Source organism: Myxocyprinus asiaticus, chromosome 50 (assembly GCF_019703515.2).
Source record: "Myxocyprinus asiaticus isolate MX2 ecotype Aquarium Trade chromosome 50, UBuf_Myxa_2, whole genome shotgun sequence".
In the NCBI taxonomy this organism is placed as follows: domain Eukaryota; kingdom Metazoa; phylum Chordata; class Actinopteri; order Cypriniformes; family Catostomidae; genus Myxocyprinus; species Myxocyprinus asiaticus.
This window is the reverse complement of record NC_059393.1, coordinates 21,765,810-21,791,125: the sequence shown is the minus strand read 5'-3', so window position 1 is coordinate 21,791,125 and position 25,316 is coordinate 21,765,810. Positions and strand designations below refer to the sequence as shown.

The window sequence follows — 25,316 nt, the reverse complement described above, 5'->3', positions numbered from 1 at the left end:
AAACCATAATAACCAGAAAATTAAACATGGTTACTGTTTACTATAATATTACTATAGTAAAACCATCGTGTTTGCCAAAAAAAAAAAAAACATGAAAATGATTTCTACAAAATCCACTTAAAATATTTTAGCATATTATTAAGATTTACACATTTCAATTTAATAACAAAATTTCATCAAATTTAACTGTGTAATGTTTAACTAAATTAAATGATTAAATTGTAAAATATTTAGGTTTTTAATTCTATTTTGTTAAAGATTACTCGATTCGGTTTAATGGAATTTTGTTATGAAATTGAAATGTGTAAATCTTAACATGGTTACTATAGTTATTGCTGCTACAATATTACTATAGTAAAATCATAGTTACTACAATATTACTATAGTAAAACCATGGTTAATTGTGTCCAAACCATGGTTTCCAAAAAAAAAAAAAAAACATGGTTACTGTAGTTATAGTTGCTACAGTATTACTATAGTAAAATCATGGTTTCCGCCCATATTTTTTAGGTCGCTTGCTCATCTGCAATATGTCTATAAGACGTTTCCTCTCGGTGTCAATAAGACGTTCAGCAGATGTATTCGAGATGTTTATGATTTAGAATGTTTGTAAATCTGATCTTTTTAGAATGTTCAGCAGATGTTAAATAGATTGTGATGCTTTCCAAATGAAACGCTCTTAAACAGACATCTCGGATGTGTACAATACATTTACTACAATATAGTAAAACCATTATTAATTTACAGTTATGGTTACTACAGTATTACTATAGTAAAACCATGGATTAAAATTATTGCGAGGAAACGCAAAACTATATAAAGAAAATTTCCTCTCTGTTCATAGATTACCGTACCCACCTACGTCTTGTAATTCTGTCAGCTGTAGAATCAGAACTAGCGATATCTGGTTCGCGAATGAAACGTTTCAGTCGTTTCTTTTCAATTAACTAGTCAAACCGGTAAGCAAAATGGCCTGAATTGGTTTGTGGTTTAGTTTGAATCATTCAAACAGTGCAAGTCATTAAGAGCAGATTTTCGCTTAGCAAAACTATAATGGGATACACTTCTGCCCCAGTTCTAGTAAAATATTAGAAACGCCCATGTGGAAGGTGGTATCAGTACTGGTAAGGAAATTTAAGGGAGCACTACTCAAAAGTCTCAATTAAGGGGCCTGAGTAGCTCAGCGAGTAAAGACGCTGACTACCACCCCTGGAGTCGCGAGTTCGAATCCTGAGTGCTGAGTGACTCCAGCCAGGTCTCCTAAGCAACCCAATTGGCCCAGTTGCTAGGGAGTGTAGAGTCACATGGGGTAACCTCCTCGTAGTCGCTATAATGTGGTTCTCACTCTCGGTGGGGCACGTGGTGAGTTGTGCGTGGATGCCACGGAGTATAGTGTGAAGCCTCCACACGCACTACATCTCCGCGGTAACGGGCTCAGCAAGCCACGTGATAAGATGCCCGGACTTATGGTCTCAGACGTGGAGGCAACTGAGATTCGTCCTCCGCCACCTGGATTGAGGCAAGTCACTACGCCACCACGAGGACTTAGAGTGCATTGGGAATTGGGCATACCAAATTGAAAAAAAAAAAAAAGAACAGCACAGCCCCTTTGATGCTCGCCAAGTATGTGTCAGATAATTGTGATGCAACTTCAAGTGAGTCACATGTTCAATTCCCTGGCTCCATTTCAAGCCTGCCAATAAACACTTCATCAAGATGGAAAAAATAGGCAGTTCCACACCAAGCCTTCCTGATTTAGTTTTTCTTTTTATAATTATTGTATAATTATTATACATTGAGTTTTCAATGAAATTAAGACACTATAAAACATTCTTAAAAAACTGCAGGATTTTTTAAAATGAAAAGCAAACAAGCTAAAGAGTAAAAATATAAGTTAAAAAAACACCCCAAAAACAAAAGAAAAATAAATAAATGATATTTTACTTTAAAAAAAAAAAAAAAATCAACAAATCTATTTTTTTATATAATAGTTAATGCCTTCTCAGTGCATTACAGGGAACCGTTAATACTATTGTTCTATCCAAACACATGCACATTACCCAACCATGAGAAATTAAAATCCTTTGCTGTTGAACGATGTGTCGAACGAGGCGAGTTTGCCCTTTGACCAGACCTTAAGGTGTTTGGATCAAACCCGTCTTTGATAGGAAACCAAACTTTGCTAGATTGTCAGATAAAATGGAACAATGTTTGTCTTGAAACTTAAAATAAGGAAGATCTCAAGTTTTAAATTAATCATGTGAAACTGAGGAGCAAAGGGGAACAGGATTGTAGTATTTTTAGATGAATCTCTGTGCTTAAAGTGAGCAATAAACATCTTACAATTGAAAAAACAACAACAACAACTTAGGCCTAGTAAATCTTGTATGTGTCACAATTAGATGTACTTTGGTCTCATAAAAACATTGAATCAAAGCAAATCATTTACGGATCATTTTAAAAGTGGTCAGGACAATGGAATGCAAAAATCTGCATGGCCTATACCACAGTGGAAATTGAACAAGTTTGCATGCTCTCTTACATGCAAACTAAAATATGTGTGCTATACCTTTAACTGGCCAGGCGTCTCTTGAGGCTACAGTTGAGGGCTGGTGTGTGTTTTGTGGGGGATGGGCCCCTCTCAAAGACCTGTCCTTGATATAGAAACAAATCTGTGACCTGTGTTGTGAACTATAGAGGCACACAATCACGTCCTGCTACTCTTGCAAAGGCATGACATGACATGCAAGACCATGAGGCATGTCATATTGACTCAGAACTGTTTGACAGGACGAGCTGGTTATCAATACATTACAAATCCAGCTCATAGCTCTTGCAAAGTGTTTAACCCCACTAAATATTTGTGTAAGACATGAAATCATGCTATTATACAAGTGAACACTCTTAGAATAAAACTTCTTTAGAGGTTCGTTGCAGAAACCTTTTGCAGTTCAACAAAACACATTCTAATCAAAAAACATTTTTCACTTGAGCTGGTTCTTTGGAGATTAAAAAAGTAGTTTAGATCATCAGTTTTTGGGTTTTTTAAAGCACCAGTGCATTGATGGCTTTCTAAAGAACTAGAGAATAAGGCCACGTTCCCACATATACAGTATTTTTTTTATTTGTAAATGCATTTTGCTACAGTTACACCTCTCATCTGCACTAGAACAGCATTTTCCTTCACCAAAAACAAAGCATTTCAAAAACGCTCCCCATTACCACATACTTTGGAAAACAATGATGTTAGGGTACTGAAATTCAGTATTTTTTAAACTTAAATGGTTTAGTATGGATGTGGCCTTAATTATAAATTGAGTTTTCAATTGAAAACTGTGTGTTCCTTATCCTTTTCCAAAGTATGCAGTACTAAAGAGAACGTTTTCGAAAGTCTCCATTTTCGGTGGAGGAAAAGGCCGCTCCAGTGTGGATGAGATGTGTAAACATTGCAAAATCAAAGTGTTTTTAACCCAAAATGTACTAGTGTGAACATATATTTTTCCGTGTTTATTTTTAAACTTTAATTTTTTTTTTAAAGATGACCGATCAAATCTGTTACTTTTCTTTATTTGGGAGAAAACTTTGCGAAAGAACGTTTTGCACTTTGCTGATTGTACTGCACTTGTGGAATTTGATGCTTCAACTAGATTTTTTTTCATTTTATCATCCACCTGGCAAAAAATGTTCGTCTGATCACTTAGAAAAATAATAGCACAACTATTCTCGACAAGCCACGTGATTAGAGCAACATGATCACACAGGAAATCGGCATGCTGTTTCCGAAAGATCTGGTACCCTAGAACCGACTTCACAAATAGCTTTTGGCAACCTCTCCTGGTCATAAACGGAGCTCACACGTGCCTATACGCCCTACAGCTTTTACCGCTTTAGCCACTGGGGGCAGTGTTTTAAATTTCGATAAGTATATACCGATTTTTGCTAAAGAAATGTCGACCTACTCTTTCCAGTTTCAGTGTGAGATCAGGCGGATTTGAAATATCATTCATATAAGCGCAAATGTTGTGGGGCGACTTCATGGCAAAATGTAATACTTAAAGCCAGAGTATACTTCGGTTTTCTGCGTGCTGGTACGTCTTGTGCACAGAACACGGGGCCCAAATTTCATCATCAGCACAGTACACGCAGACTGTCCACGTGCAGCCTGATTCATCCAGACACATAGACATTCCATGTCTTTGGGGAATGGCAAACAAAAAACATCTGATCACTTAGAAAAGAAATAGCACAAGTATTCTCGACAAACCAGACAATTTGAGATATCATTCATATTAGCGCAAATGGTGCGGGGGGACTTGCATGGTTTTAACTTAACCCTTAAATGCATTAGTGTTTTACCAAAGATTATTACATACTCAGGTCTTTAGCAACCCGGCACGTATATCTATCACAAATAGATCTGCAAAATGCCCAGATTGTTTCAAGTTTTCAAAACAGTTTCAAGACAATTAGAAAATAATAGAATAGAATAAATTCTGATCTATTTTGATGTTTTATTTTTCATATATCAAAGAGATGATGCAACAAATGTTGAACAGGATTCATTTCTTCCACACTGAAATTTCATGAGACGCAACTGGCTGTCAAACACATATTGAGCTACACAAAACATAAGCTACACAGAAGCTACACATATGTATTTTCTCAGGCACTTTTTGAGTCTAAATAGACGCACGACTTACATAATTTCAGTAGTAAAGCCAAATGATACTGTTCATGTGTTACACTTGCTATAGTTTACTTCTATGTTGTTTCTTTGTCAAACAGCAATGTCAACTGTAAATCAAGGCAATCACTGAAACATCAGTGCAACTTTGAGTAAGAAATAGAATGTGTAATGTATGTATTGTCACACAGAAAATCAACGTTATATAGTAGTATTTGTATGAATATAGCACTCATTTGTCTTGTAATAAACAAAGAAGTATATATATCCTGTGAGAGCGAGAAAAAAAACCCACACTATTACATACCTCTGGTCTTTAATGACCCTATACACTTTTGGTAATTAATTAGTTATTTATATATAAATATATATATATATATATATATATATATATATATATATATATATATATATATATATATATATAATTTATTTATTTATTTTTGCAATTTTGCCATTTTTTAAATTTTATATTATACTATTCAGAAGCGAAAAGTTGAGGAATACTAAAGAGGTGTGGGCACAACTTCAAAAAATGGATGAGGTACAGGGGGTGGAATGAGGTCCTGGGTCACTAAAGACCCAAGGTATGCATTAAAGGTTTACTGTCCAAGTACCCTATACTTTGGTTTTCTGCATGCCAGTGTGCAAACAAGATCTTTCTAAACGGTATTTCTAAAATAGCAACAAAAGTAACATTAAGAATTGGCCAAACACAGCAGATAAGGTGAAGGCACAGCCCATAGACTGTGAAAATGTCTGTTCCCATCCCACTACCGATAAAGACTCAGTGAGCAGAATTATTCAATGGGATAATGACATAAGAGAACACTCAACCCCAATCGACTCTCCCTCCCTTCCTCTTGCACGTTGCTTAATCTCTTAACAACCCTAAAGGCTGCTGTCCATGTTTTATGCCTCCTCCCTCTCCCTCGATATCATCTCCTCTTCTTCAAAGATGACTCTAACAATAAAGATCCTCCTTCACTCAGTACAGAACCAATCCAGAAATGGCCCTGTTTGAGGGTAATAATTCAACTCTGTCTGCCTGGAATGGTTCAAGCACAGCGGTTTCTGTCATAAATGCAGCACTTAAACATATCATGTTGGTTTCAGTGGAAAAGATGTGCAGGGAATTGTTGACCTTTGGGTATCCCCTTCTAAATGTCATAGAGTTTTTATTTTAGATGTTATAAGACTTTTAATATGTCATAAAATACGTGGAAACCTCAATCAAATTCATTCATGAATTTGTATTCTTTGTACAGTATAACAGGACTGGTTGTAGTGATGTGAATGTGACCATTTTGGATTCTCCCTTGGGTTTATGGACAATTTTCACTTCAGTTTTAGATTCTGAGGAATGGATCTGACATCATGAATGGTGTGGTTAGGTGATTTCTAGATTTGTTTAGGTGTTTTCATCTCTTTAGTTTTGTGCACTGTGCTGGAATTGGAATATATCGTGATTATTGAAGTTCATTTAAATAAGATTTTAAAACAGTAATAAGTAAAGAGTAAAATAGTAGCTGCAACACATTTTCTTGGTGTCTGTGCAGTAAATCAGCATTAATTTAAGTGCATTATGTTCACAAACTAAGAGTTTTAATGTTTACTTTCAAAAAAATATTTTAGCCTATTTTTAAGATTTCATTTCAAAATTCCATCAAATTTACTTGAATTGTGTAATGTTTACCAAATTTAAATTAATAAAACTTTAAATATTTAAGATGTTTCCCCTTTTTCACCCAATTTGGAATGCCCAATTCCCAATGTGCTTTAAGTCCTTGTGGTTGTGTAGTGATTTGCCTCAGTCCAGGTACCTCCGCATCTGAGACTGTCAGCCTGTGCGTCTTATCACGTGGCTTGTTGAGTGTGTTGCCATGGGGACATAGTGTGGCATCCATGCACAACTCACCATGTGCCCCACCAAGAACGAACCACATTATAGTGACCATGAGGAGGTTACCCCATGTGACTCTACCCTCCCTAGCAACTGGGCCAATTTGGTTGCTTAGGAGACCTGGCTGGCATCACTCAGCACGCCCTGGGATTCGAACTAGCGAACTCCAGGGGTGGTAGCCAGCGACTTTTACCACTGAGCTACCCAGGCCCCCTATTTAAATGTTTTTTTTTTTTTGTTTTTTTTTTTTTTACATTTATTTTAAGATTACTTAGTCCTTTGGATGGAATTTTGTAATGAAATTGAAATCATAATAATAATTTTTTTGTTTTTTGAGAGCATATAGGTGAGTTAACAATTCAAAAAATCTTAATTGTCCTAAAAATAGGCTTCTTTTTTATTTATGCGAAATATCAATTATTTCTTGCTTTTAATTTTAATCATGACTTGGACTTGTTTTCATGAGATTCACCCTTAAGATGTGGTCACACTAGACTTGTTCAAAACAAAAAGTGTCATAAAATATCATAAAAGTGTTCCAAATGACTCATGCCTTACATTATACAATTTGTGTGAAAGTTAAACTTAAATCTGAGGGGGGCCTGGGTAGCTCAGCGAGTATTGACGGTGACTACCACCCCTGGAGTCGCGAGTTCGAATCCAGGGTGTGCTGAGTGACTCCAGCCAGGTCTCCTAAGCAACCAAATTGGCCTAGTTGCTAGGGAGGGTAGAGTCACATGGGGTAACCTCCTCGTGGTCGCGATTAGTGGTTCTCGCTCTCAATGGGGCGTGTGGTAAGTTGTGTGTGGATCGTGGAGAGTAGCATGAGCCTCCACATGCTGTGAGTGTCCACAGTGTCATGCACAACGAGTCACGTGATAAGATGTGCAGATTGACGGTCTCAGAAGCGGACGCAACTGAGACTTGTCCTCCACCACCTGGATTGAGGTGAGTAACCGCACCACCACAAGGACCTACTAAGTAGTGGGAATTGGGCATTCCACATTTTTTAATCTGAGTATGAAATATTTCTATAATAGTTATAACATGCACGAAATACAGTTTTCTATGTGTCTGTAAAATAAATCAACATTCATTTAAGTGCATTATGCTAACAAAAGAACTGTTTTTAAAATTTTACTGTAACAGTCTTGGTAACACTTTACAATAAAGTTCCATTAGTTAACAACAGTAGTTAACATGAACAATCCTTTTACAGCATTTATTCATCTTATTTATTAATTAAAACATATACTAATATATTTTTAAAATCAAAAGTTGTATTACTTAACATTAGTTAATGCACTATGAACTAACATGAACTAACAATAAACAATTGTCTTTTAATTAACTAACATTAACAAAGATTAATAAATGCTGTAAAAATATATTGTTCATTGTTTGTTCATGATACCTAATGCATTAAGTAATGATAACGAATGGAAGTGTTGAAAGTTTACAGTAAAACGTACAGAATTCATATGTACATTCATATAGACATTTATCTTGCTAGATTCACAGACATCACTAATATGTCTTTTTATATTAAACTATAAGTTTATTTTTTAACAATCTTTAACTACTTTAACTAAATCATTCTGTTTTTCTCTTGAGAGAGAGCATTTGCATTGAGTCATACATTATAATTCCTGCCAACGAACAAACACAAAATCAAACACTGAAGCTCGAAACTAAGAATTTTTTTTTTTTTTTTTTTTTTAGCTTTTCTGACTGTTAGAATGCAATATGATACACCCATGCAGAGACACACCCATTAAATAATGTAAAAAAAACCTTGAGTAAACAAACCTCAGCCTGTATTAACAAGCATATTGGAATGCTACTAATTTTAGTGCCTAGTATTTACAGTAGGTACACAATTCACACACTCTTTACTTTGTTTTTTTTAAATTTTTATTTTATTTTTATTTTTTATTCTGTTTTTGTACAACTAAGGCAGTTAGAATATAGGTTACAGTATTTTGAACAGACAGCACTGTGTGTACATTCTTGCATGGCACACTAACATGATTAAATAAGAACACAGCCAATCAGAGGAAGGACAGAGTGTTTGTGGTAGAAAACACTCAGGACCTTCAAGTATGGAAAAGTACCGAGTTATGAGAGGGATTTCATAGAGTAAAGGCTAGCTAGATGATTGCATAGCACTTACGCAATATGGAGTTTGTTAGCATTTGCTAACAGACTCCAGCTTAGTTTAAAAGTGTTGTGGAAGCTACTTTTAAACTGTTAATTGTCAAGCCACAAGCTAAGCTTAATTTTATGTAGTAAAACTACAGACAAGCTAGCTACTCTTTTGAGAAAGTAGTTAGCTGCAATACAAGCTACAAACATTAGCTAACTAAAGTAGCTAACTACTACTAACTTTTTAAGAGGGATGCAATTTGGCAATGCAAAATTAAAACAAAATGTAATTTGCATGACAGACAGTATAAAACTTGAATTAATAAATGTACATTTAACTATTTAACTATTAAAATATGGTGGCTGTTGGAATAAGTCGACTGTCTACAGTTAAAAGACCTAATCGCCTGTTTGTTTACTCTACACTGAAAAAAATGACTAGAAAGATTACTTCATATATATTTTTGTGCACAGTAAATTTTATGATATAAAATTAAGTAATATCGACTTTATTTCATGACACAATATTGATTAAATTGAGTGAGTAAATTCAACCTGAACATTTCAGTTAGTACAGGAACTTTTACTTTTAAATCTGATGTACATGTTACTTAAATAAACATAGTAAAATTAAAGGAACTTTTTATTAGAATATTTCACATTTTAAACTTTCCTTATAAACACAAGTTTATCACCCCTGGAGTTCGCTAGTTCGCTAGTTCGAATCCCAGGGCATGCTGAGTGACTCCAGCCAGGTCTCCTAAGCAACCAAATTGGCCCGGTTGCTAGGGAGGGTAGAGTCACATGGGGTAACCTCCTCGTGGTCGCTATAATGTGGTTTGTTCTCGGTGGGGCGCATGGTGAATTGAGCGTGGTTGCCGCGGTGGATGGCGTGAAGCCTCCACACGCGGTATGTCTCCGTGGCAACGCGCTCAACAAGCCACGTGATAAGATGCGTGGGTTGACTGTCTCAGACGCAGAGGCAACTGGGATTCGTCCTCTGCCACCCGGACTGAGGCGAATCACTATGCGACCACGAGGACTTAGAGCGCATTGGGAATTGGGCATTCCAAATTGGGAGAAAAAGGGGAACCCCCCCCCCAAAATAAAAATAAAAAATAAACACAAGTTTATTCCTGTACCTCATGACATATGGAAGCCTTCCACATGGAAGCTTAATACATGTAATGAAGTCAATAGTCAACATTACTTTGCATTTCTGGTGATAGAAACAAGATACTGAGCGGAAAATGACCTTTAGACTTCAACAAGAGTTTACCAAATGTAACAACAAAATAAACTAAAAAACCACATGCCAACGTGCCAATGCATGCTGGGAACACCAACTTTGAAAAGTTTAGTAAAATTTACTTATTTTATTTATCTATTAAATGTACCCAAATTAGAGAATAAATATTACTGTAACAAAGCGCTGTAACGTTGGCAATGACGAAGACGATGACGATGAAGTGAAGAACCCAAGTGCAATTTTATTAACAAACGTGAAATCCAAAAAAAAACTAACTATAAACGTGAAACATAAACATAAACATGAACTTGACTATAAACTTGACTTGACATAAACCTGACTTGACATAAACTTGACTTGACATAAACTTAATTTGATATAAACTTAACTTGACATGAACTTAACTTGACATAAACTTGACTTGACAAACTTGACTTAACATAAATTAACTTGACATAAACTTGACTTGACAAACTTGACTTGACATAAACTTGACTTGACATAAACTTGACTTGACATAGACTTGACTTAACATAAACTTGACTTGACATAAACTTGACTTAACATAAACTTAACTTGACATAAACTTGACTTGACATAAACTTTACATAAACTTGACTTGACATAAACTTGACTTAACATAAACTTAACTTGACATAAACTTGACTTGACATAAACTTGACTTGACATAAACTTGACTTGACATAAACTTGACTTAACATAAACTTGACTTGACATAAACTTTACATAAACTTGACTTGACATAAACTTGACTTAACATAAACTTAACTTGACATAAACTTGGCTTAACATAAACTTGACATAAACTTGACATAAACTTGACTTAACATAAACTTGACTTGACATAAACTTGACTTGACTTGACTTGAATATAAACAATGACTTGACCTAACAACGTTACCAAACACACAATACCTGACACCCGACAATGGAAAACATGAGGGCTTAAATACTTGGACATGGGAGAACACATGACAGAGATAACCAATAAACACTAAGAACTCTAAACTTTTCAAAATAAAAGACGTGAAATACATGAACACACACATTAAACATAACAATTACATGGTTTTCTACTTTAGGATTGATGATGCATGATGATGCATTTTAAAGATAGCAAACAATCATAAATAATATTTACTTATAAACTAGAGCATTCATTTTTACATCATTGAATGTAGATTTGACTTACTATTTTCAAGTTCACCCCTCTAAATTGTATAGGCTTGGTCTTAATGACACACCCACCTGCTGGCGATGCCAATCAGAGGACACAGACATAACCCATGTCTTTTGGGGGTGTGTTGAGATACAGAAGTTTTAGTTAAAAATTCAGAGGCTGGTGTGCGATGTATTAGGCACTCGGGTATCATTTTGACCCTGACTCTGTATCTTGGGCGATGGGGCGGTCATCGACATTGAAAACAGACACATAAAGAGTTGGGTCTTAACCAGTGTCATGATCGCCAGGCAGATCATTTTAAGGGGCTCCTTTCAGGAGTGGTGCTTGGAGATGGGAAGGGTGGTGGCCTTTGAGGAGGGGTCATTTAGAAGAATGAGGAGGTACAACATGTTCATGGAGAAATGGGGAGGGTATATGTCATTTATGGATATGTGATTATTATTATTATATTTTTTTATTTGTCTATTTGTTTATTTTTATTTTTTTATTATTCTTTTTATTTTTTGTGCGTGTGTGTGTCTATATCATTTAAGACCACTGTGATGTTGTTGGGGTCAGGGTGGGGTCGGGATTGGGAGGGGGAGGGCTAATAGTGAGGGTTAAGACTCTGTCTATATATGTTTTGCTTTTTTTAGGTGTTCATTTATGTGAATCAATAAAAAATTGTTAATCTGAAAAATATTTTCAAGTTCACGCTTTAACTTATTCAATGTAGAAAGTTAATCTTAATCTTTTCTGCTATTCTTCACCATTTCAAAATGGGGTCACTTCAAAATCAGTGTACGTACACACATGCGCATTAGCTGGACCAGCCTGGGCTGCATTTCCCAAAAGCATTGTAAGCCTAAGTAAATCGTAGAAACCATTGGCGCAATGGTCTCTACGATCAACTTAAGCTTGCAATGCTTTTGGAAAACGTAGCCCAGGGCTGCGTTTCCCAATAATGATCGATCTTAGTGGTTAAGAGCATTTTCTACGAGCAACTTTACGAACATTCGTTATTTTTTACGTGCGTTTCCCGAAACTGCACTTAACATGAACGAGCGAGGACGCAAATTTAGTGCTACTTAAGAGAGTCGCTATCCATGTGACAGTGCTAAAATATGACCATATAGTGCTGCTCATCATTGTAACTTCATTACATTTGTGCATGACTTTACAATTTGTCATTTACCTTGCTAAAATGTGTTTAAAACAATTTCTTAAATATTAACGGCATATTTACATATTGTTTTTACAATAACTTTGGGCAGAAAGATTTTTTTTTTTCACAATCTGCTTCCACAATCTGATAACAGTACAGCAATGCCAGTGCTGCATGTGCGGTGCTACACAACTTGTAATGCTGGCGAGAGAGCCTTTGGGTGTCAGAGAGAAAGAGGAGATGAGGATAGAAGCGTCTGTCAAATGACTAAATGTAAATGTAAGATGATGAGCAAATATATACGGATGATTTTCATGCACAGCAGCAAGTAAATGACTTTTTATTCTCTTTCTTATATTAATTTATACAGTTGTCTGCATCAATCATGCCACAACTTTGTTGTTACCAACTTGTCCACACAAAGAACTTTATTTGCTTACTAATTAATCTATTCATCCATTTAGACTATCTATTTGATGTATTTCATTATTATTATAATTATAATAACAATAATAATAATAATTATTATTATTATTAGACTTGTCTGTTAAAATAAAAATAAATAAAACACATATATCGTGATATTAAAGTCTCAGCATAAAGTGTAGCAATTGGTATTTCAATTGTATAAAGTGTAATTTCGCAACTGTCCTGCAGGTACGACTTACATCGTAAGTCTATGTGCTTACGATGTTCTTAGCGCTGTACGATTACTCCAGAGCACTCGTTAATCTATGAGCATTTTCAAGTACTACTTAAATTACGATGCTTTTGGGAAACGGGCCGCAAAACTAAGATGACTCATAAGTTGGATTCTACGATCTAATTAGGCTTATGATGCTTTTGGGTAACGAGGCCCTGAACAATAACGTTTTTTTTTTTTCTGTGATGTGAGCTTAAGAAGCATTTCTATGACACCATCATATTTGTTATATCATTGTTGTCAGATTTCATTCCCGAATTTGAAATATTTATTGGAACGTAACCTTGACCAGCAGTTTTGGAGATTTTTTGCCGTTTCCCATTCAAGTACACAGGATCTGCTCCATTGCCTGTTAATACTGTATACTGTAAGAACATGCAGTCCAAAGCATTTCAATGAATGCTATCCGTAGGTCTCACCACCACAAAACCTCTCTGTTTACACTTGCAGGCATGTGTGTCTATGTGTCAGTGGGGGGAAGAGCTGTTATTCTGGATGGAAGCAGGCGAGTCATGTGACCCTGCCAGTAGAGCTGAGGAAAGCATTAGAAACAGCTAACTGCTGAGAGGAGGTTTTTCGCACTATGAAATAAATTTACAAAGTAATTGTTAATATAATAAACCAGCATGCATTCTGGTTCCTCTCTGAGACCACTCTTCTTCGCTCATAACAACATTTAACATTTATATCTGTTGTTAAGTTTGCTGAAAGTTTTTGGACTGCAAAAGCAAAGATAATAGAGACATGCATGTATGAATTATATTTCGCTGTATTAATGTTGAAACTGGGAATGAAAAACAGTTAAGTTTACCATCCTCCAACTAATGAAAACATAGCATGCCTTCAATGCTTCGGTTGGATCAATGAAAGTTATTGTCTTCCATAGTATCTAGAAGACAATGGTGGGAGTGGTGGTGACATAGTGGTCTAAAGCACATAACTGGTATTCAGAAGGTTGCTGGTTCGATCCCCACAGCCACCACCATTGTGTCCTTGAGCAAGGCACTTAACTCCAGCTTACTCTGGGGGGATTGTCCCTGTAATAAGTGCACTGTAAAGCATCTGCCAAATGCATAAATGTAAATGTAGTATCTGGGACTCTAAATGTGAGGTCCATTATGAACCAAACATGATGTCATTGGAAAAGTTACACAAATTTAAGTTTTATTCTCTAGTTCTTTAGAAAACCACCTATGTGCTGGAATCCAGAAACTGATCTGAAGAATCTATAATATAACGTACATTTTCTTAATCTCCAAAGAACCGTATGGCCAGTGTAACTGGTCTTGCTCGACCCGCTCTGAACGGGATTCAAACCGGCATCTCCGGCATGGGAGGTGTGCGTGCTAACAGAGATCATATAGTACTGAGATAACAACCTTCGCGATTCTATCATTGGAGAGAGCGTAATGGCTGTCACATCAACTAGCATTTTATGACAGTTTGTTGAGAGCTGTAAACTGAAACCTTCCAGTCGTAAAACCGTCCTCGACTTCTCTTATAAAACAGCAATTTTATTATAGTAAACTCCACACAGTTCACTCCAAAAGGATTGTTTAGTGTAAAACATGTTGAAGATTAGCGGACAGGCGGTTAATTCATTAAATGATCACAAAAGCGGTTTATTCAGCATTGTGAAGCATCTCCTCCATAGACATCCATTCAAAAAGAACGTCCTCTTGTCTCCTCGCCATAGAATGTCTATGGAACCGCCACGTTATGCTAATCTTGTAGGCTTCCCTATCAGAAGGGCTTTGCGCTAACGAGGAGGCTAATGATTACAGCCTCTAGCATCAGTCATTAGTGCGCCTGTTGAAGCCAGGGGACTGAGGTTGCACATACCGCACAGCTATCACATACAAGCTCACTCTCATCCGGGTCACGGCACCACTGTAACCGGTCCTGCTCGACCTGCTCCAAACGGGATTCGAACCGGCATGTCTGGTACTCGAGTATCACAAATCAGTCGTAGTGCGCATGCGTCGAACATGTTCAAATGGGCACGGTCTAAAAAGTAGCCTATAGATATGAAAGTCTGTTCGAGGGAAAATGATGTATACCATAACTTTTATTAGTTCCCTGGCAACACATTATAATGGTAGAGTCAGTTTTGGTTGCATTATGTCACCACATAGAGCAGCTGCCCGCTCTCTTCATGAGCTACAGGCAGCAACTGTGATGTCACAGTGAAATCGGAAACCGCAGCGTCCTGTTTATGCACAGAACACAGTGTACATGTGTCTATGGGTAAGAACTAGGGACGTGCTGCTTTGCCTAAAGTGATCAAAACTATAGTCAATCAGACATAAAGTCAACACAACAACCCGTATTTAATCGTCACGAGGATGCTGTGCGGTTTTGGCAGATCATGTAAACAAAGGGTGAATTTAACTGTGTTCTTAAAAAGAATTTGAATACATCAGTAAATTCTATTCAGAAATACATGGGTAGTTCTATCAAAATCAAAATTTAAAGGGATAGTTCACCCAAAAATTAAAGCTCTGTCATCATATACTCACCCTCATGTTGTTCCAAACCCATAAAATGTCCTTCCGTTGAACACAAAAGGCTTGCGTATACTTCGCTTTTGTGTGTTCCGGATTGGATTGATTTTCAAAAGTATACTCTTCTTACAGTATAACTGCTTTGTGATTCTCTTTTAGTAATGTCAATGGTAGGTGCATGTGGCAATCTGGGACTGTGCGCGGACTGTGCTGATGACGAAATTTGTGTCAATGTGCGTGGAGCGATCAGCCATGCGGATAACCGAAGTCAACTTTGGCCTAAAAGGAGATATCAGGCCAGGGGTGGGGAACTTTTTTCCTATTAAGGGCCATTCGAGTTTACAAAATTATCTGTGGGCCATAGAATTGCTTGTAATATCTGATTGTGGGTTGGCGCTGCTCACGCACCAAGAAAAAAAAGTTACAAAAGTCTTACTATTAAAAAAAAATAATAGTGCGAGATTCTTGTGAGTGAATGCTCATTTCATTCCTGGCCTTTGGAAAGACTGGCATTAAACCAACCCATTTAGTGCCAGCCTATTCGACCATATGACATTTATTATTCATGTGTAACTACTTTTAGATTAACAATGCGAAATGGAAATCAGTGCATCGGATGTTTATATACGCAAGACCAAATAAGACATACATTGCTGTACTTAACATGATAATAACATGCTTTCCGGTACTTGATAAAAAACAAATTTTAAAAGCACTTTTTTATTCTTGTTTAATTATTATTATATGCAGTTTTTCTGACCTCATTTTCTGACCTCACATCAGACTAAATGGAATATTTTTAAATGTATTTATCGGGGCCTGGGTAGCTCAGCGAGTATTGACTCTGACTACCACCCCTGGAGTCGCGAGTTCCAATCCAGGGCGTGCTGAGTGATTCCAGCCAGGTCTCCTAAAGCAACCAAATTGGCCCGGTTGCTAGGGAGGGTAGAGTCACATGGGGTAACCTCCTCGTGGTCACTATAATGTGGTTCTCGCTCTCGGTGGGGTGTGTGGTGAGTTGAGTGTGGATGCTGTAGAGAATAGCGTGAAGCCTCCACACGCACTACGTCTCCGTGGTAACGTGCTCAACAAGCCACGTGATAAGATGCGTGGATTGACGGTCTCAGACGCAAAGGCAACTGAGATTCATCCTCCACCACCCGGATTGAGTCGAGTCACTACGCCACCACGAGCGCATTGGGAATTGGGCATTCCAAATTGGGGAAAATATATGTTTTTATTTGTCACACTGCAGGGCTACTGAATGAAGTAAACTGCAAAAATGCAACAACGTCTTTACAGTTACAGGACCTAAAATATACACTTTTCCTTTCACACACAGACATGTTATTTGAAATGACCCATATCTCTCAAAATGTAATATATGTCAACACAGCTTTTAAACCTGAAATCTTTCAGCATCTTTTGCAAGTTTGCACACAAAGTAACAAGATATTCGAGATCTTAAAGTTCCTGTTAACTCTAGATAGTCTTTCGCACTAGTTAGTGGAAACTGCTTGAGTCGGCAGATAAGGGCATGTACAAACACTAGGGGTCAAATATCAGCAGCATTTTCTAAAGTGGTAAGTAGGACAAGGCCAAAGAGTTTTTAAAAACTTTCTGGAGTCCTATCACAATGGTTTACACCTCAAAATGTTCAATACATCCTGAAAAACTACAGCGAGGCACAGAATTATGACTGTTAAACTTCCAAAAACAGTTTTTTATGGTTGTAATTTTCACACGATCTTCTATGCAACATCTTTAATGCAGCACATACTCACAACACAAAAGGCATGCAATTGGTTTTCGAATAACAACTCTTCTGAGTGCTGATTCTGTGGTTTGGAGGGTAAATGAAGAATGAAAAATACAAGTCTGAATGTAACATTATAGAGTGTTTTATCACATCACCCCCTAGTGGTACAAATAAACATTTATTTGCCCCCCAAAATTTTCAAACAAGAAATATGCATTAGCATTCTGTTATTTTTAACAATAAATTACAGCTTTGAAACAAAGAATATGAGTAGATGCAACAGTTTCTCTGAGTATCTGGTCTGTAAGAAATGACTTGGATTAAGGCAATGTTTGGTAACACTTTGCAATAAGGTTGTACATGTAACAATGGCCTTTAATAATCTTGATTAATGTTAATTTTTGCAGGTAATAATATGTTTTAACTACATTAAGTTGTATATGTTAACTTCAGTGAATACAGTATGAACCAACATGAAAAAAAAAGTTTTAAATAAATTAAAATTTACAAATATTAATAAATGCTGTAAAAGTTGTTCATTATTAGTTAACAATACCTAATGCATTAACTTATGTTAACATATGGAACCTTATTGTAAAGTGCTCTTTAAATTGAATACTTCATTTTGAGTTCAAAAGTTTGAAATTCAGGTTTACAGTGACGGCCTCTGGCGTCTTTTTGCATCTCTGTGTTTCTTGCGACACTCCTGTTGGAATAAAAACAAATAATGGTTTTAACTTCATTTTATAACTAGATTTTTTTAATTTTATGAAGAACACGTGATTGCCCATTTGCTAAGCGGTTGCTAGGGTGTTGCTAGGTGGCCCACATCATAAGAGCCCACCCCTCTGTTTCTCTATCATATTCTGGTCTCTAGATATGGATTCAATATATCCATATTAGCTGCGATAGTAGAAAATACACACTCTGTCAGCTTTGTCTAATAGAACTTTAAAACGAAAAAAAAATAAATAAAATCTTGTCACACATTTGCTTTTTATTTCAAATTTGCTCTTAATAACTTTTCTCCTGATTTTTATGCTATTTTATTCTTTTTATTTAATTTTTATATAACTTTTTCTCAATGTATGTATTACTTTTTATTCTTATTTCATGTTCTTAATTGATTTATTTTTTATGTACCTTGTATTTTCTTTAAAATGTATATGTAAAGCACTTTGAATTGCATTGTGTATGAAATGTGCTATATAAATAAACTTGCTTTGCCTTGCCTTGCCTATTTTATTTTTAATTAGTGACTAGAAGTAGTGCAGAATATCAAATATTTCTTATTAATTTACGTCACAAAATTTTAGTTTTACATTTCTCAAGATTATAAAACTTTTTATTTACTGAAGTTTAAATTAGATTTAAAATCTCAGATTTTCAATGTGGTCTCAGACATTTGAACCCCACTATCTGCATATGTATAAACATAACTTTTCCTTGCACATTTACATAAGCAGTACAGTAGATCATTAAATAAACACAAAACATTTCATTTACAGCACAAAAAGACGAACACAATACATTATCAACAATTAAGTAATATCAATTATATATATATATATATATATATATATATATATATATATATATATATATATATATATATATATATATATATATGATTTTTATAGCAGTACATTATGCATTATCTTTATTACTAAATGTCACACTTAAAAAGCATATCACATTCGTATATTTCTCAAATAATTCTCAAAATAAAAAAATAAAATAAAAATACCTTAATGCGAAAATAACACATTATTATAAAATTAAAAATAGTGGGGTCACTCTGTAACTGTTCCGATGTATCGCATTGAACGTGTTTTGGGTTCCGATTGGAAACGTGTTGGAATGTTCCATCTATAAAGCGTACACCGAACAATTATGAACACTTTTGGATAATTTTGCAATTTCTCAAATACATGTAGCTGATTATAAATATCAAATAACCGTTTTATACAACTTAATCGGATAACAATGGTATTTAGAAGAACGTTGTCTCTGTTTAAGGCTGTTTTAGTATTTAGTTCACCCCTGTAGGTCTCATTTGGTATGTTCCGGGTTTGACGCGGGAATCAGAAAAGCGCTCAGAACTACCGCAACATTCATTAAAGTAAGTTTATTCCTTATAACGTTCATATTTAACACAATTTTAAGTTTCACATAACATACTATAGACATTAAGCCAGCAAAAACATATTTGCGCCTGAGATTTTATTTTTCCCCTTGCATTGAAGGTCTGTCAAAGCATATGTCATCTAATCTGATTTAGATTGTTTGGCAATTTGATCATTTTAAGATGTTTGGCTGATGTTATTTAGATAGCGATGTTTAACCCTCGTGCGACTTTCGGGACATTTTTGTCTTTTTCATTTTAGTTTTTTCGATCATTTTGGCTGTGTTAATGCCAACGACATACATTTTGCCAAAAATGTGTATTTTGGGGGGAATTTTGATATTTCAACCTCATAATACATCTATAATACACTGTGTACACAAATACATTCAGGACCTTCAGGACAAAAATGTCCCCTTTGAAACCCATTAAAACTGCAATATTTGATCCCAGTGCCATTAAAGTATAAAATCATGAATTCTATGGTATTATGCTTTCTTTCCGGAGCCCTGACTTCAAAATTTATATATTCTTTTAAATATTTTCCACCAGATGGCGCCATATTTCTCATGTTTAGCCTATGGAGCAAATACAAGCTTTTCCCCTATTCTCTGTTTGCTGTATTATAGAGCACTACAGGCCAGTTTAATAAATGATGCTGCTAAAATTGTGTGTTTGTGATGGTATGGATGTCAGAGTGTGTTTTGTATGTGTGCATTGAGAAATGTGTGTGTGTAAAAAAACAACAGTGGTGTTATGTAAACAAACTGGCATTTAAAGGGTTAAAATCCTGAAAACGAATGAATATTTAGTAGTTATGATCAGGACTGATGTTGGTTAAAAATATAACTCACTGAAAGTGGAAAATAATATTAATATATAATATTTTTATGGAAGTTTTTTGACGTGCACATTTTTGTCCTCTAAGGTCATGAGTGTGAGTTTTTTATTTATTTATTTTTTTTATCTGACACTGCACAAAAAATAATAATGCATCAAAATCGACGATGTTGCTAATCATTGACGTATCCCAGACTGTGATAATCCAATAATTTGTGATAATCCAATCATTCACTGGAATTTTCCCCTTAGCATTTAGTATATGGAAAGTAATTTTTTTGTTTTTGTTTTTTTTTTCTTGATAAAAAAACAACAGTGGCATTATGTAAACAAACTGGCATTTAAAGGGTTAAAATCCTGAAAATGAATGAATATTTGGTAGTTATGATCAGGACTGATGTTGGTTAAAACATTAACTCGTTGAAAGTGGAAAATAATATTAATAATTATAATATTATTATGGCAGTTTTTTGACGCTGACATTTTTGTCCTCTAAGGACCTCTGAGTAACTTTTTTCATTGATTTCAAGGGTTAAAGTTCCAAATACAGTCATCTCGGAGATGTACTTGTGCTGTCTGGGATGTCTGTAAGACGTAAGATCTCTCAGATGTCAATAAGACATTCAGCAGATGCCTTCCCAGAGTGCATACGTACGTCTCAGAGATGTCTGTTTAAGAGTGTTTAATCTGGAAAACATTGCATTCTAATTAACATCTTATAAACATCTTAAAAAGATCTGATTTGCAAACATTCTAAATATTAAATGTATCAAAAACATCTGCTGAACGTCTTATTGACATCAGAGAGGAAACGTCTTATAGACGTTTCGCAGATGAACAAACAACCTGAAAAATAAATCTTCCAGATGTAAACACATCAAATTTTGCATCATATTATAAAACAATACTGATATGCAAATTTATTTAATGATTTAATTACTCTGTATATAGCATTTTATTGTGTAAATTATGGAGTTATTCTGTATATAATGCATAAATTATGTAATTATTGGGACCCAATGGGATAAGACCCCTGGTGGAAATGCTTATATTTATCTAAAGTAGTATAAAATCTGTAAATTTCAGTACAAATTATTATATCATCAACATGACATTTTGAGTGAAAATTAACTTGGTTTCTTACTTATTTGGTATCCTTTTGGTTTAATGTCAACGTTTGATTAGATTTTGAATCTGCCAAATTTTCAACGTGGTCTCAGACTTTTGGATTCCTGTAACTGTTCCCATGTAGGTTGAGGAACATCATGGAGCAGAAATATGAGGAAGAAATCCAGATGCTCCAGCAGGAAATTGAAATGCTCAAAACTGAACGAGAGGAGAGTTTACGGTCCATTTTCATTCAGCACGGAGATCGATTACAGCAGGAACTGTTAGTAATGACCACACTTATGCTTGTGTGGAGGAACTACAGTGTATATCTGATATAGACACACAAGCTCACGATATACGTCATATATTTAAAAACAAACATTTTATAGTAAAAGAAATGTTTAGAACTTAAGTTCATTGAAATTTTGAATAAGTATTTAAGAATTTTCTTTTTTTGTCTGTTTCAGAAAGTCTGTCTGTGAAGAAAGAGTAGGTGGAGGAACACAGAAACACACTCTTTCAAAGCTCATTATGGAAATCAGGGAGCTGGAAAAAGACCTCAGAAGACAGACGGAAATCAACGGGATCGCTCTCAAAGAGTGTTTTGTGAAGACGTTACACAAGAGTAAGATTACCCCGTCAGTTACGCAGCCATATTTTGAAAAAGCTTTTAAAATTGCTCATTATTTTGTTTGAACGTTGTTGCTTGTCTGGCATTACCGTCGTTAACTTCGGTTGTCTTTTCAGGTGAAAACAAACTTGTACAGCAGCTCAGACTTGCTGGTCACTGCAATGTGCTTTTGTTTCAAGTTGAGTTTGCAGTGACTGAGATTCAGGTACAAAGATGCCACTAAATGTTTGTTCCATTTATTTCAGCTATTAAAGATACTATTGTATCTCTATACCTTTGCATGCTAATATGCCTGTATATTGCTGCTGTCAAAGCAATGCATATAGATGGTTGTTTACTTTAGGAATTAAGACATTTTCACTGCCCTGGCCATAGCAATTACAATTCCTATTTTAAGATGTTGCTGTTTTCCGAGGTAAGCATCACTATTACTATTGCTCATTCTTTGGGTTTGGGATTTGAGGAGACCCCAAAAATATACAATTTCTAAATATAAAACGGTGAGATACTAAATCACAGAGAAACATGTAGGCTAGGATGGGAGATATTGTTGTAGAGTTTACCAGTGATGAAAGCTGAACCTGGTTTTCATTCTATGTGTTAAATGCTTATATGAAACACTAGAGGGCAGCTTGCCTCCATTTTATTACAACATGTTTTCAGCAACAGAGATCTCACAAAAATAAATCTCTCATTGAGTGTGATCCTCAGCTCAAATAACTGTATTGTTGCATTAAATCATTATGTTCAGATAACAACATTGTTGGGTGACTGACAGCACCCCTAAATCAAAACCGTGATCTTATTATACACTGGCAGGCTTTCTGCAAATCAAAGTGTGAAGATGAAGGTTTTATGTGAACATCTAAAAGATTAACTTCAGTAAAATCAAAACAAAATCATGACTCTTAAAATTAGATTTTAACCTCCAAGAAATGTTAGAGAACAAACTTTATTCTGTTATTCTATTCTATTCTGGTTTTTCTGTTCTGTTTCCTGTTTTATTTATTCAACTTTACACACATTTTTGAACTTTTATATAAATGGGGTAAATAAGATAAATGAGTTAAATCAGTTTCAAGTCTCAGCCAGATATTTTATCTTGAAGAGATGGAAATTTCCCACAAGCCTTCAGTCTGATAGACAGGTAAAAGTGTAAAAGCATAAACACAGATCATTTGAATGTCATTGAGATTATTTGCCTTAGATATGTTCCTGTTTAACTCTGAAAATACATTTGCAGGAAGGCGACGCTCTGCTCAGGAGAGTCACAGAGCTCAACATTGTCGTGGATGGTGCTGAATTTAAAGATTTCTCATCGTTTGTTTCCAGGTAGAGTGTTTACTACTTAATTCATGTGATTTAATGTTTGTGTTTTACTTCATAATAATAATTTTGAACATTACTTTGAAGGTAAACAGAATTCCTCAGATAATTTGCACCTGTCAAAAATGTATAGATTTTGCTTATTTGCATGATTGAATCAACAGAAATGGCATTTGGAGAAATTCCATGTTGCATTATAAGTTACACAAAATACAACCTACAGCTTGAGTAAACATCAGACAAGTGAATTCCCAGACAACAAAGAAATGCATTCTGCTTTGTTAATATGGTAGCAAAATACAATTCCAAACGAAACATGGGAAATAAATTTGGCTGGGTGCCAGTGGTTCATTAGAATGATGAAGAGCGAACCCGACCAGCTGTTGTTAACACAGTGTGAGAGAGATCCCGTGGAGATCTGATTTTCTCGTCAAGAACTGATTGACAAGTGTTCCTGCGGAGGAGGAAATGTCCGGTTAGGTCTCGCCACAGAAAGATCGATTGATTGGTGTACTCTGGATAGTTTTCATTAGAACTTTTCAATGTTTATGTTTTTCATGTGTTCCTTCAGGGTTTCTGTTATATTTGCGTTTATATTATACTGAGGCGTTTATTCATGCACCGATTGAAGCCAAAATGAGAAATGTGAAAGATTATTTTCTGTTCTGTTGTTTCGCTCTGTTCTGTTTTATTATATTTCTGTTCTATTTTGTTCTATTTTGCTCTCTTGTGCTCTGCTCCATTGTTTTTTATTCCGTTCTGTTCTATTCCACTGTGTTCTGTTCTAATGTATTCTATTCTATTTTGTCCTGTTGTGCTCTGCTCTGCTCCGTTCTGTTCTATTCCAATTTGCTTTCTTTTCTTTTGAGCTATTCTGTTTCATTCTCTTGTGCTCTGCTCCTTTGTGTTTTATTGTTTTCCGTTCTATTTTAATTTGGTCTGTTCTGGTCTTTTCACTCTATGTTCTATTTTATTGTGTTCTGTTCAATTCTGTTCTGTTTCGTTCTGCTCTGCTCCATTCTGTTTTTTTTGTTCTGGTCTATTCCACGCTGTTCTGTTCTATTCTGCTCTGCTCCATTCTGTTCTAAAAACTATTCTGTTATTTTCTGTTGTGTTCAGTTCTATATTATTCTTTTCTGTTGTATTCTGTTCTCTCCTGCTCTTATTTTGTTTTGTTTCATTCTGTTGTATTGCGTTCTATTTTGTTCTGTTCTTTTCCACTCTGTTTTGTTCTAATATATTGTGTTATTCTATTCTATTTAGTGATTCACAGAAATTTTGTCAGCCAAAAATTGCATAAATGTTATTTTTAAAATCAGGTAACAGAGACACTAACATGGAGAAAAAGCATTGTTTATGTGAAAGATCCTGATTTTATTACATTTAATGTAAACGGCAGCTGGTGATTGATGAGACAGTATATTGATGGTAACCAGGTTGTGCTTACAGTTGAGACTCACACACCTTAATCAGGAAGAACTCCACCTGAACGAGCGTAACAACATAAAATAATTAAACTCATCGGATCCATCAAGTTTATGGAAGCATACTGTGATAACAATTTAAATCCAATTGCAAATTCAGTTAGTATTTGCATTTCCTAGTTGCACATTAAAGTCCACATTCCCAGAAAAAATGAAACAATCACTCTCTTGGTTATTAGCGCATTAATAAAGAGTGTTTTCCCATGCTTTTGCAGAGGCTGGAAAATATGCATTTGTCCTTTTGTAGTGTATTCTTAAGTTCTAGAACTTTGTAGGATAAAGATGTGTGTTATATTATCCCAAAATCATTTTTACATCTGAACAGTATTTAAAAAAATATCCAATATTTTAGAAGTTGTTTGAGCCTCTAAGAATAATCATAAATATATACTATTACAGTATATGTAATATATAATGTTCTGTATGATTTATATATTATTATACATATAATAACATTTAGAATTTGTTTAATTATTCCAAAAAAGCCAAAGAATTTTCATATTGG

The 25,316-nt window shown here is 35.2% G+C and overlaps 1 protein-coding gene across 2 annotated transcripts in view; it reads left to right on the top strand.

Moving 5' to 3' along the window:
• LOC127439250 (centromere protein P-like) overlaps nt 1-25,316 on the top strand; it is a 211,343-nt gene that overhangs the window by 116,230 nt on the left and 69,797 nt on the right. Inside the window, exons 1-5 of one of the 2 annotated variants that reach the window (XM_051695445.1) lie at nt 19,368-19,417; nt 21,513-21,650; nt 21,838-21,995; nt 22,118-22,206; nt 23,245-23,333. In XM_051695445.1, coding sequence (XP_051551405.1) covers nt 21,526-21,650; nt 21,838-21,995; nt 22,118-22,206; nt 23,245-23,333 — 461 coding nt within the window. In that variant the 5' untranslated portion in view covers nt 19,368-19,417; nt 21,513-21,525. Of the gene's footprint in view, nt 1-19,367; nt 19,418-21,512; nt 21,651-21,837; nt 21,996-22,117; nt 22,207-23,244; nt 23,334-25,316 lie in introns of those variants that run through there. The other variant, XM_051695444.1, reaches the window with a different exon arrangement.